At 44.7% G+C, this 13,156-nt stretch overlaps 1 protein-coding gene and 1 pseudogene across 1 annotated transcript; one reads left to right on the forward strand and one right to left on the reverse strand.

The window, feature by feature from the left end:
* Positions 1-302: 302 nt before the first annotated feature.
* On the forward strand, positions 303-3,151 carry LOC131618069 (protein SIEVE ELEMENT OCCLUSION B-like; annotated as a pseudogene).
* Positions 3,152-8,576: 5,425 nt separating this feature from the next.
* Positions 8,577-9,893, reverse strand: LOC131655637 (uncharacterized). Its single transcript, XM_058925477.1, has one exon. The coding sequence runs from the start codon at positions 9,891-9,893 to the stop codon at positions 8,577-8,579; it is 1,317 nt and encodes a 438-aa protein (XP_058781460.1).
* Between the last annotated feature and the right edge of the window lie 3,263 nt (positions 9,894-13,156).

Below are 13,156 nucleotides of genomic sequence, written 5' to 3' on the forward strand. Positions count from 1 at the left end.
TTTGAGTTTCACATACAAATGCTAAAAAAAACTCTGATGTAAAGCAATATTTCATGAAAGAAGTGAGAAATATATAATATAAATTTGTTGGTTGTTTATTAGGAGTGGGAAGTCGTATAGTAAGATTTGAAAAAATAATTATTAAGAGAGGACTTGAAGCATCCATCTGAATTATATATGTAGAGGTCAATATAAAATATTAGTATCGGCATGCAAGTAGTTTAGTTAAAAAAGAAAACGTTGTCGATGTGAAGGCTATAAATAGGGGTTAAGGAAACCACACAAAACACAATCAAAACCATAGTAATACTACTACATTAGCAATGACAGTCATAAACTATAAAAAGCCTCTTGTTGTTGCCCGTAACCCATCAACCATGCCTGAGAATGATATTTTGGAGGTGATTTGTTCAACTCACGTGTATAGTGACACAAAGTTTGATGCTGAATCTCTGTTCAAGATTGCTAGGAACATCCTTACGTGTTCAACCAATGTGGTTGATAACGTTGTGCATGTATGTGTGTCATAATTTTTATTTTCAATTATACCTATATAAATATATGCACTTGTTGTAATTATATATAATTGTTTGATTATTAATTACAGGGAAATCAAGCAAGTGAGGAGCAATTTTTTGATAACAACATTATGACCCCTGCTAGCTTCAAATCACCCTTGTGTATTTTGAAGAAAATTAATTCGGAGGTCTCTATTTTTTATATACTATTTCATTTTCAATATGAACTCATCATAATTAGTTAACATGGAATGGAAGTGTATAATTAATTGTATTGTATGAATATGATGGTGGCAGATGGCATGCAAGGGTCCAGGTGCAGAAATAGCATACGAAACAACACTAGCAATCTTAAGCAAGTTGTCAAACTATTCATGGATTTCAAAAGCAGTGCTTACTCTTTCTGCTTTTTCTATTGAATATGGAGAGTTCTGGCTATCACAATATCTTCCAGCACAACCACTTGCAAAGTCATTAGGCATAATCAAGCTAGTGCCTCAACTCACAAAACCTGAATCCCTCAAAAAACACATCACTGCAATTTCGGAACTCAACAATCTGGTCAAGAAAACTTTGAAATTGGTTGATATCATGCTTGAGTTGAAAAGACTCAACTCATGTCATGACATCAGGGAAGTGCCAGCTCTTGCACCGGCTTTGGAACAAATCCCAGTTGGTGTCTTTTGGGTTATCAACACCGTTGTTGCAATTGTTACACAGATTGAATGTCTCACTACTGATTCGTAAGCATTAATATTATTATTATTGAAACCTAGCTTGTACATACATACATACATAATTATTAATTTAGCTGGTTACTACTAGTAATTAATATTTTATTTTCAGGGAAAAGAGGTCGGACTTATCTCATTCTGGTCAAGCGATTAACATAATAATCAACAATTTGGAGAAGCACCTGTTCCATTGCGATATACAGATTCGTAATAATTAGTTTTCCACCACACTTTAGTTATTATTTATATGTTTTTGTTTTGTCAACCCCAAATGTTAGTATTGACGGATTATTTTTTTAAAATTCCATCAGGTGAAGCTGAGTATAACAAGTTACTCAACAGACTCTTTCAAATCCCAACGGAAATTACCGAAGTACTTAAGGTGTTGTTTTTCTGGAAATTCATTCCAAAAGGACCCATCATCTATGATGGTTCCGAAGAAAAGCTGGTTAGTATATCTTTATAAATTGCTTAATAAGTATATATTTAGAATATGTTGAAATGATGATATATGTTTTTTAATTAAACGACAGGTTGAAATTGACGTGTTGAAGAAGAAGGATGTCCTTTTGTTGATTACAACCCTGGAAATCAACCAAGAAGACATATCAATGTTGATTCTAATTCATGAATATATAAAGAAAAAAGGAAACCAACACGTGATTCTGTGGGTTCCCATTGTGGAGAAATGGGATGATAAGCTGATTGAAAAATTTGATTATTGGAAGTCCAAGATGCCTTGGTATTGCATCACTTTCAACCTATAACAGGCATCAAATACATAAGGAAGGAATTGCATTTCAAGCAGAAGCCTCTGGTTGTTGTGTTGAGCCCACAAGGAAAGATTCTACATCAAAATGCTTATCATATGATTCAAGTTTGGGGGATAAGAGGCTTCCCTTTCTCTAAATGCAAACAAGATACAATGAAGCCAACATCAGTGTGGGACTTTGTTGATACTCTGGTGGTTGACATTACAATAGATATTAAATGGGTATGTATTTTTTTTATACTATCCATGTGTACTAGTAAATAGTATAAATATATCTTATATGACTAATAAATTTCATGTTTCCTTTGAAAAATGAAGGAGGAGGAAAAGTCTGTCATCATTTATGGAGGTAAAAATACTAAATGGACTGAAAAAATTAGTGAGTATGAAACCACTATTAAGGAAACAAATACTTCAATTGAGGTTTTTTCCTTGGAGAGCCAAGAGAAAACTATGGTTACCAAATTTTGGAAAAAGGTAGAGAGTTTGGTTGTCATCAAAATGCACGAGGAAACAAGTGATGTAAAACTACAGGTTGAGAAGTTGCTTTCTTACAAGAATGAGACTGGGTGGGCAGTTGTAATCAAAGGCAATAATGTGAGTGTTGTTGGTCATGAGACTACAATTTCCAAAACAATTGATGAAATTAAAACATGGAGGGATTCAGTGGTGAATGATGGCTTTAATACCGCATTTACAAATCACCATCAAAAGGTTGTTGCTAATACAAAGGAGCATATTTGCTCTAACATTGAGATTTATAATTTTGGCCCAAAAAACCCAGACATTATCAGGTGTCCACATTGTAACAAGATAATGGAAATGGTTATTACCTACAAGTGTTCCCGTGATAAGAATGCCCCCATCGCTAAGAATGTCCCCATCGCCGAGGTTTAGCAAGCTTCATGGGTCTTTAGCATTGCAGAGTTCTATGTATTATTATGCTTGTTTTGTTGTATTTTCTTCCATGTTTTCTTTATGCTTGTTTCATCAGTTTTTGTGTAATCTAGCCATGAGTCATGCATAATGGTCTATCCTAGTAAGATCAGTATGCAACTAGAATAAGGCTATTTGTTCACTTGTTTTATTATTATTTTTTTTGTATGAATAAAGTGTTAGTTAAGGCATGTGCGTTCTACACTTCAGATGTTCAAACCATCTAAATCTATTATACTCCATCTTTTTTATTATAGGTGTTACCACAATACTCTCTTTAATATTGTCATTTATAGTCGTATATTGCCTAGTCTTTACATTCAACACAACATCTTCATCTATATTACACTTACTTTATTCTCGTGTTAATTTTCTAACAAATAACTGAAAATATGTAAATTATGCATTTTGCTCTTAATCATAACATTATTATTGTTTAGGAGTAAGTTACTTTGAAGATTAAAGTTATCTCTTTTAACAAAGGAAACTATAACAAATATAACTAAAACTTCAAACTAAAGGGTTAATCATAAGTAACTACTTCTGTTGTAACTCTTCGTCGCTCTCTATGTCATATAAGTTATCATCTAAGAATATTTGATCATTAAATATGTAAATCTTGAACAATATAAAAATAAAGTATTCATTATAATCACTACAAGAAATAATACATTCTCAAATTAATAATTGATTTGATATAACTGTTATTTATACACAACAATTAATCTTACCGAGCAGATCAGATGGCCAACAACAATGAAGGCTTGAAGTTCGGGATGATGAATATGAGAAAAAAGGGTTGTACCTGCAAGGCACTCCGATGCCAAAGTAAGTATGTATTCCACAAGGTACAACAAAGTGATAGGGTTTTTGGGGTAAGAAAAGATTACCTTGCCCTCTGTATGTAGAGGGCTATTTATATGATGTTTTTGAGCGGATTAGACTCCTCCTTCTGGGGCGGATATTTAGGAGACGTGTGGACTGGTTGTTTGCCGAGCACGAGGGGTCCTCGTGGTCGATTGCTTGGTAAGTATGCTCGGTCTGGTCGGGCGGAAATTGCCATATGTGATCCGACGCGTATTGGGCCAAAGGGGGAATGGCCCAATTGACTAGATTGGGCCTGTCCAGAACAGGAGCCCCCCAAGTCGTTGCTTCTGTTCAGAGGAGTGGCGACTTAAAGGAAGTTGATCCGGGGGTCCGAGCCTAAGATATCCGAGGGAGGTAGGTCGTGCGTTTTTGGGGAGAAGAAGGGTCAGACCGGGAGTAAGGAAGCGTGTCGTTTCAAAAAAGTTGATAGGGGGGCGTGTCGCATTTAATGCGAAATGATGGCTAATTTATTCCCTAGGCTATATGGTTAATGATTGCCATTCCTCTGAACAGTATGGCACGTGCGGCGCGTGTGGTGTCTTAGGTATCTTATAAATAGAAGAACCCCTCATTTTTCCAAACTTTTCAAATTTAGTCACTTCGTTCTCCCTCCTCCGGCTTTTCTTTCTTGCAGTGGTGTTTGTTACAGATTCTTCAACTTTTCATCAAAATTGTACCTGTAAGTCATCCTTTAATCCTTACTTTCTGTATTTTTATGCTTCGATCGTTGTTTGGAACAGATTGCATGTGGTTAGTCTAGGTTTTTAGTAAGACTTTGATGCAAATAGATGATAAATGCGGTGGCGTATGGCGGAGAAAGGAGGTTTCTCCGCCGTCCACGACTGCGTCTTGTTGAGTTTATCTTTAGATTCCATCTTTCTGTATCGTCGATAGTCGTTTGATTATGCTTTTGGTGTTTCTCTTCGTATGTGTGCGTCATAGTTTAGATGTCCTGCGTTTTTGCCCTTTTCGCGAACTTTGTCTAGCTCGGAATTTGTGGTTAGGGATGGGGGCAAGGACGTGGTTCATCTGGTCTATAGGCCGTTGAAGTGCCCTTTCACTCAGGACGATGGTGGAAGGGTGAATTTGATTTAATTTTTGAATTCACTGTTCTCTCCTGTGTTTCAGGTGAAAATGACCGATGAAACTCGTCCAATGGCGTCGGACTCAGCGTCCTCTACCCCTCCAGCCCGGCAAGAGGCGCCTCAGTTGGCCTGGGTGCATCAGGAGGCACTGGACATAGAGAGTTATTTTGTGGAGGATGACTCTGATATTTTCACCAAGGTGGGAAAAGGGTGGTCGGTTCTGATTCTGGCCGAGGATGACCGCATTTGTGATGTGTACACCCCGGATTTGATTTCCCATGTATAAGGTGGTGTTTCAGGATATGGGTTTTCGTGGGCCTTTCACCGAGTTTTAAGTGGCGGTGCTCAACCATTTGGAGGTGGCTCCCGGGCAGCTTCACCCCAACTCAATCGCTTTTATCCGGGCCTTTGAGTTGGTCTGTACGCATTTAAAGATAGGGGCGACGATCCCTCTGTTCTTTTATATCTTCTGTGTTCAGCGTACAGTGAAGGATGGTCGTTATGGATGGGTGTCTTTAAAGAAATCCAAGAAAATTTTTAAGTCTTATTCTGATTCTTTGAAGGTTTATAAGCCTCGCTTCTTCCTCATTCGTCCTCACTCTCGGGAAGCTCGGGAAAGTGTCTTTGATCGCGTGCCGACTTTGGACGTCCATGGTCGTCCGGTGCTCAACGACATTGGGGAGCATGTCACCTCTCGTCGTTATAAGTTTAGGTTTTTCTGGTCGCGGGACCACTTCAGGTATGGGTCCGATCAATATATCACTAGGCTTTCGGATTTGGACGATGATGCTCGAGGGGATTATGCTGCTCTCCAGCGGCTAGTGCAGGGTCTTCCCGTGGTCGCCAAAGTGGATCGCTCAGGGATACCTATCCTTGGCGAGGACAGGGAGCCGACCAGGGAGCCGGGGGTGATTAATATTAAGGAGCTTCTAGCCGAGGGAACCGATGAGGGGGCGTTTGCCTATTTGGGTATCTGCTCCTTCTTTTTCGTCCCGTCTTTTATTTTGGCTCTGTTGTTTTAGTAGCTTTCTTTCTTAGTGGTTTTTATGAAGGGCAGATTTCTCACGTGTTTCTTTTTCTTTTTGCAGAGTCAATGGATCGTGCCCGTCATGATCGGATGCTTAGGCAGGCCAACAAGTTGAAAGGAGTTGTTAAGAAAAGTGCCGGTCCTCGGTTGGCAGCTGTGCAAAGGTCCCTGGTTGCGGGTTCGGGTGCTTCCTCCTCTTCTGCTGGTGTTGCTGGTTCCCCCCTGAGGAATTCTGATCAACACGAATCTTTGAGGCCAGTTACGGTGTTTCCTTCTACTGTTCGCCCACAGCCCGATCCGGACGCCTTGGTCCGCCGCAAGCTCCAGATAACCGAAGCAGTGGATCTTACTCAGGAAGAGGCTGCTGATATCTTCACCCTCCCTTCGTGCTTTCTTCAGCCCAGATTCTTCGAAGGTGGACCCTCCTTGACTATTCCGCGTGCTGAATCTCTGCATAGTGAGGGTTTGGAGCCCTCTGTTCGTCAAAGGTTCCTTGTGCAGGATGCTTCGGTCATGGTTCGGCTTCTGGAGATGGCTACCCTCTATGCTCGCTCGACAACTTTGTCCGCGGAAGCAGCGAGGTTGCTTCAGGAACAAGTCAAGATAAAGGCCTCTGCCTTGGAGGAGAAGGACCAGCTGCTGAAGGAATAGGGCGAGGAACTGGACGCGGTGAAGGCTCGGCTGAACGAAAGGGAGGCTGCTCTGGTGGACGTGCAAGGCCAATACACCTTGCTCTCCAGGACTCTGTATGGAACAATACTGTCTTCCTCGGTTAGGGAGGCCTCTCTTCGCCGTTCTCAGGCTCCTGCTGAGGATGAGTCGGAAGAGGAGAGGGCTCTTTTAACCCGGGCAGACTTGATTCAATATATCAGAGTCTTGGGGCGCGGCTGTGTGGCGGCTGCCGAGGATACCTATCACTCCACTGTGGCCCAGCTTAAATTGAAGAATCCGGGGGTGGAATTGGTGATCGAAGGTACCGGGCCTTACCATCGTGTGGAGGGTGACCAGATTGTTTCTCCGGCCTTTGGGGAGGAGCCCGTGACGCAGGAAGCTGAGGAGGTCCAAGTCGAGGAAGGTGTTTGAAGATTTTCTATTTGTGTCTAAGTGTGGGGCCTGCGCGCCCGTATTTTTGTAATGTTGTTTTTCTAGGGGGTATGCCCCCCATTTTGATTTTGTACGCACATTCACCAGCTCGGCCTAGATGGCCGTAGTTGGGCACATTTTCGGGTTTTTTGCTCGTTTTTATTTAACGTACTTAGTTTTTAACGCTTATGTTATTTTCTTTGGAACTTGTGCGCATGCGTTATGCGTTTTTGAGAAATGTGTCATTGGTTCCCAACGTATTTTCTCTTTAAAGGCTTTGTTTGCTTCCCGATGTTGCTATTCCCCTTCTTCATATATAAAAGGAGGTCTTATGGGCCTCTCTTTCTTCATTTCTCGCAGGGATGGGTGGAGCTAACAAGAAGAAGGTATCCTCAACCTCATGTTCCCGTGGAGTGAAAAAGTGAAGGAGAAGAAGCAGGCTTCGATCGGTTCTGCTTCTCGTTCTCATGGCTCTCTTAGTTCAGATGCTCGTGCTCGGGCGACTGGTGTGAGAGTCGTGGTTGACGCTAATGGTTCTGAGATCGAGTGGGATGAAGATTGGTATCAGTATATTCACTCAGAGGAATTTGCCAATCGGGAGGAGTGAAGAGTTTTCTATTCAATTAGTGTTTGTTTTGTAATTTTTATGAACGATGAATAAAAATACCGTTGCTGTTCTTTTGTGTGTTTATTTTTCATTTTATGAAGATTTGCTCGACTTATAATTTACTGATCGCCCAGTGTGTGGAACTGTGGTCGATTGCCCGGGACATGTGCCTGGCATTGGGTGAGTCTCGGATTTCATTGTGCTGAGCTCCGGGGCTCATGGCGTGAATGTTCCCCTCGCGAGCGGGGCGTTCTACCTTTTTGGTACATGATTACGACGGGGATGCTCGGTATTCGGGCCCCCCCCCGAAGGACAAAGAGTCTGTTCGATTAATAGAGCAGGCTTCTATCGCTTTGTTACATTTATAGGTGCTCGGCGCGTACCAGGCCGCACCTGTGGTTTTAACTGTAGTATTGTTTAAGTTTTTCAGCGTTCCAAGGTCGAGCGAGTTCTTCTCCTAGAAAATTCTCTAGGTAGTAGGCCCCGTTTTCTGTCTTTGCTCGGATGCGATAGGGGCCTTCCCAATTCACGGCCAGTTTGCCTTCTCTGGAATCTTTGTGGCTTCTTTTTAGCACTAAGTTGTCTACTTTAAATTCCCGTTTAGTAACCTTCGCGTCATGTCTTAGGGCAATTTTTTGCTTGAGTGAAGCTTCACGTAGAGCGGCCCGGGTGCGAATTTCCTCGACCAGGTCGAGTTCTTCCCTGATTGCCTCGATGTTGCCCTCTGTCTCGAGTGGCTCTTCGATGCGTCTCGAGGGCACATGTATTTCGACGGGGATCACGGCCTCCGTTTCGTACGTCAGTCGGAAGGGGGTATCCCCGGTGGTGGAGTGTGGGGTGGTGCGATAGGCCCACAGGACGCTTTGCAGCTCTTCTATCCATCCCCTTTTTATCTCATCTAGTCTTCTTTTGAGGCCCCTCAAGATTACTCTGTTAGCAGCCTCTGCTTACCCGTTCGTTTGTGGATGTTCGACCGACGCGAAATGTTGCTTCGTTCCCAATTTCGTGACGAACTCTTGGAAGCGTCCGTCTGTGAAATGGGTGCCGTTGTCGGTGATGATAGACAATAGTACCCCGAACCGGGCGAGGATGTTTCTTTTGTAGAAGCGGAGTACGTTCAAGGATGTGATTTTGGCCAATGGCTCTGCCTCGATCCACTTGGTGAAATAGTTGACCGCAACTATTAGGTACTTGTTCTGATTGCTTCCGGTCACGAATGGACCGAGGAGATCCATCCCCCACCATGTGAACGGCCAGGGAGATGATAAGGACTTGAGTTCGTTAGGGGGTGCGAGTTGCATGTCCCCGAAACGTTGGCATTTGTCACATTTCTTCACGTATTCTTTGGCGTCGTCTTGCATCGTCGGCCAATAGTAGCCTGCTCGGAGGGCTTTCCGAGCGAGTGATCTTCCTCCTAGATGTTGGGAGTTGATTCCTTCGTGTATCTCTTGGAGTATGTGGGGAACTCTGCCATCGTCTATACATTTGAGGAGAGGTATGGAAAATCCTCGTCGGTAGAGGCGATTTTCGACTAAGACGTACGAGCAGGCTCTCCTTTGGATGGTGGAGGCCTCTTTTGGATCAGTGGGCAGGATGTCACTATTTAGGTAATTGTATACGGGCGTCATCCAACCGGTTGTGTCCCTAATTGCGCTTACGAGTGATATTGAGGATGGGGTTTCGGTACTGGGTTTTGGCAATATCTCCTGGATTACGGATTTGTTACCTCCCTTCTTTCTTGTGCTCGCCAGTTTTGATAGGACGTCTGCCCGAGCGTTGTGTTCCCTTGGAATGTGTTTTACTTTGGTGCTTCTGAATCGGGCCAGTCTTTCTTTTACGAGGGTCAAGTATTCGGCGAGGGCTTCGCTTTTGACCTGATATTCGCCCGAGATGTGGGATCCGACCAGTTGAGAGTCGGTGAACACCTCAATGTCTTCGGCTTCTAAGTCGTTTGTGAGGCGCAACCCGGCTAGCAGGGCCTCATACTTTGCTTGGTTGTTGGACGTTGGGAATGATAGTGAAATGGATACCTCTATGAGGGTTCCTTCTCCATTTTCAAGAATGATCCCTGCTCCGCTGCCGATTGAGCTTGAAGTATCGTCCACGTATAAGGTCCATTTTCGGGTGTTGTTGTTTGTTGTTTCGGGGAAGGCCATTTCGGCTACGAAATCTGCCAAGACCTGTGCTTTAAGGGCTTTTCTTCCTTCGTATTTGATGTCGAACTCCGCAAGTTCCAACGACCACCGGAGCATTCTCCCGGCCATGTCGGGGCGTGCAAGCAATTGTTTTACGAGTTGCTCGGTTCGCACGACTATGGTATGTGCTAGGAAATAGTGTCTGAGTCTTCGGGCTGCGGTTATTAATGCGATTCCGACCTTTTCGATCTGTTGAAATCTGATCTCGGGACCCTGGAATGCTTTGCTTGTGAAGTAAATGGGTTTCTGGCCTTCCGGGGTTTCTCATATCAAGGTCGTGCTGACGGCTTCGGTGGATACGGCGAGATAGAGGTATAAGATTTCTCCGGCTTCCGGCCTAGATAAAACTGGTGGGCTGGATAGTGCCCGCTTGAGGTGGGAGAGGGCACGTTCGCACTCTTCCGTCCATTCGAATGCGGTCTCTTTGCGCAAGAGTTTGAATAGTGGCAGGGCATGCCGCGGGGATTTGGCCACGAACCTGGATAGTGACGTGAGCATGCCGTTCAAGGTTTGGATTGACTTCTTCGAATTTGGAGTGGGCAAGTCCGAGAAGGCCCTGCATTTATCCGAGTTGGCTTCGATTCCTCTTTCTGTTAAGTAAAAGCCGAGGAATTTTCCTGCGCGGACGCCGAATGTGCACTTTTCCAGATTGAATCTCATTTTACACTTTCGGGCTTGCTCGAAAACCTTTTTAAGGTGAGCGGCGTGATCGGTTTCCCTTTGGGATTTGATGATCATATCGTCCATATAGACTTCGAGCATATCGCCTTTCTCTGCTCGGAATACTTTTTTCATCATGCGTTGGTACATCGCACCAGCGTTCTTCAAACCGAAGGGCATTACGTTGTATTATTAATTGCACGATTCGGTCATGAAGGCCGTATATTTCTTGTCATTTTTAGCCATGGGTATTTGGTTATACCCGGAATACGCGTCCATAAATGAAAGTAATTTAAAACCGGCGGAATTATCGACTAGTTTATCTTTATTAGGGAGAGGATAAGCATCTTTTGGGAAAGCCCTATTAAGATCGGTGTAGTTAGTGCACATGCGCCATTTTCCATTTGATTTTTTAACAAGTACAACATTTGAGAGCCAAGTAGTGTACTTGGCCTCAGATATAAACTTAGCCTCTAGGAGGTCTTTTACAGCTAGTTCGGTCGCAACCGTTTTTTCTGGTGACTGTTTTCTTCTCCTCTGAATGACGGCCTTGCAGGCAGGGTCGATGGTTAGGTGATGGCAAGCTATTTCTGGGTCGAGGACGGGCATCTCTGTAGCGCTCCAAGCGAATAGGTCGGCGTTTTTACGGAGGCAAGCTTTGAGTTTTCTTTTGGCCAGGTCTGGCAGGTCTGATCCGATCTTGACTCCCCTGGTCGAATCTTCTCCGAGGGTCACGAGTTCGAAGTCTCCGTCAGGGATCGGCCGGAGGATGTGGGGCATAGATTTGCTGGTTTCTGAGGTAGCGTTGGTCACTGTCTTCTCTTGGGCTGGTGTCTTTATCGCGCTCAGGCCCTTGGCGGAGGCTTCGAAACACCTCTTGGCTGCTTCGATGTCGCCATTGAGAGTTGCTACTTGTCCTTTGGTCGTATAGTATTTAAGCTTGAGGTGCACGGTTGAAGGGACCGCAATTAGTTCGGTTAGAGTGGGGCGTCTGAGGATGCACTAGTATATTGATGGGCAGTCGATGACCAGAAATTGGACTTTCACTGCCCTTGTGGTCTCTGCCGATCCGATCGAAACTATGAGTTCCACGAACCCCCATGGCTTGGTTACCGTGCCATTGAATCCTTGTAAATTCGACTCTACGTATGGGGTAAGGTGACTGTTGTTCAGCTGCAATGTTTTGAATAGTTGGGAGTACATGATGTCCACTGAACTTCCCTGGTCGACCAATATGCGTCGCACATTAAAATTAGCCATCCGAGCTCGGATGAGGAGTGGGATGGTCGCGTTAGGTGCTCCTCCAGGCAGCTCTTCTTTGTAAAAATATATTGAGGAAGGACTGCCTTTGGCGTGGTCGAAGGTCGAGGCTACGCTCGCGCTGGCCGAGATTAGCTCGTCGAATTTGCGTTTTACGGATCCGTTGGTCAGTTTGCTGAAACCCCTGCCGGATATAACCATTGCGGATAGGAACATCTCCTATGTGCTGTAGGAGGAGTTGGTGGTTGTCACGTTGGCCCAGTCAGGGAGATAAAAATCTTCCAGCCTGGTAACGCTCATTGCCACTTGCATGGCGGGCGTATCTTCCGCCGGCTTTTCCTCGGTGACTGGTTTAGCTTCTCTAGCGGCCTCCTGCTTCTTCTCATATTGCTTCAGATGTCCCTCCCTGATTAATATCTCTATGGCATCCTTAAGGTGGATGCAATCTTCGGTGTTGTCCTCGTGGCCTTTGTGGAATCGGCAGAATTTCGATTTATCCATGTTTGGCCGCGCGGGCAAGCTCTTCGGGAACCGGACCTTGCCCGTATGAAACTCGGCGTTTGCGCATTCGTTCAAGATGCGCTCCCTTGAAGCGTTCAGCGGGGTGTACTCTCGGGATTTCCCCGCAAGGGTTTTGTAGTCCTTGAGGTCCCGAGTCTTGTCGTCCTTCTTTTTATCAGTTCCCCGGCGAGACTCATCTTGGCGTGCATTTTTACTGCTCTCTTCGTGCCTGGAATTGCGGACAGCGTGGGCGGCTTCTTTCTCCTCATACTGTATGTAGGCCTGGGCTTTGAGGAAGAACTCGTCAAGAGTGGCCGGTGTTTCAATTCCTACGGCTTTAGCGAAGTCCGAGCGTGGTCGGAGGCCGCGCTCGATCAAGAATTTCTTCATATGGGCAGTGGTGGATACTTGTACGGCTTTCTTATTAAATCTTTCTATGTACGCCCATAGAGACTCGTCCTTTCCTTGGATAATGGCTTCCAAGGAGGCTTCTGACTTGGGGTGTCTTCGGGAGGCCGTGAAATGTCTAGAAAAAAGTTTTCCGAGCACCCTCCATGATGTGATGGACTCGTCGGGCAAACATTTATACCAGGTCATGGCTCCTTTGCGCAGGGTGGTAGGGAACAAACGACATTTGATAGCACTGGGCACCCCTTTGTAATCGAGAAAGGCATCGATGTTCTCTATGTGTTCTTCCGGATCGGTGGTCCCGTCGTATGTGCCTAGTGGAGGTGGTTTTTCGAGACCGGTTGGCAGGGGAGCTTCCAAGATTGCCTGGGACAGAGGACCATGGCGCTCCTCTTCGTCGTCGCTGGCGGCCGGAGAAAAAGATCGGCTCTGACTACGCTTGCGTCGCCTCCGGTTGTCGTCGTGCCTGGCCGGGGGTGCTATAGACTTCCTTCTTGACCAAG

Source organism: Vicia villosa, linkage group LG1 (genome assembly GCF_029867415.1).
Source record: "Vicia villosa cultivar HV-30 ecotype Madison, WI linkage group LG1, Vvil1.0, whole genome shotgun sequence".
Lineage (NCBI taxonomy): Eukaryota > Viridiplantae > Streptophyta > Magnoliopsida > Fabales > Fabaceae > Vicia > Vicia villosa.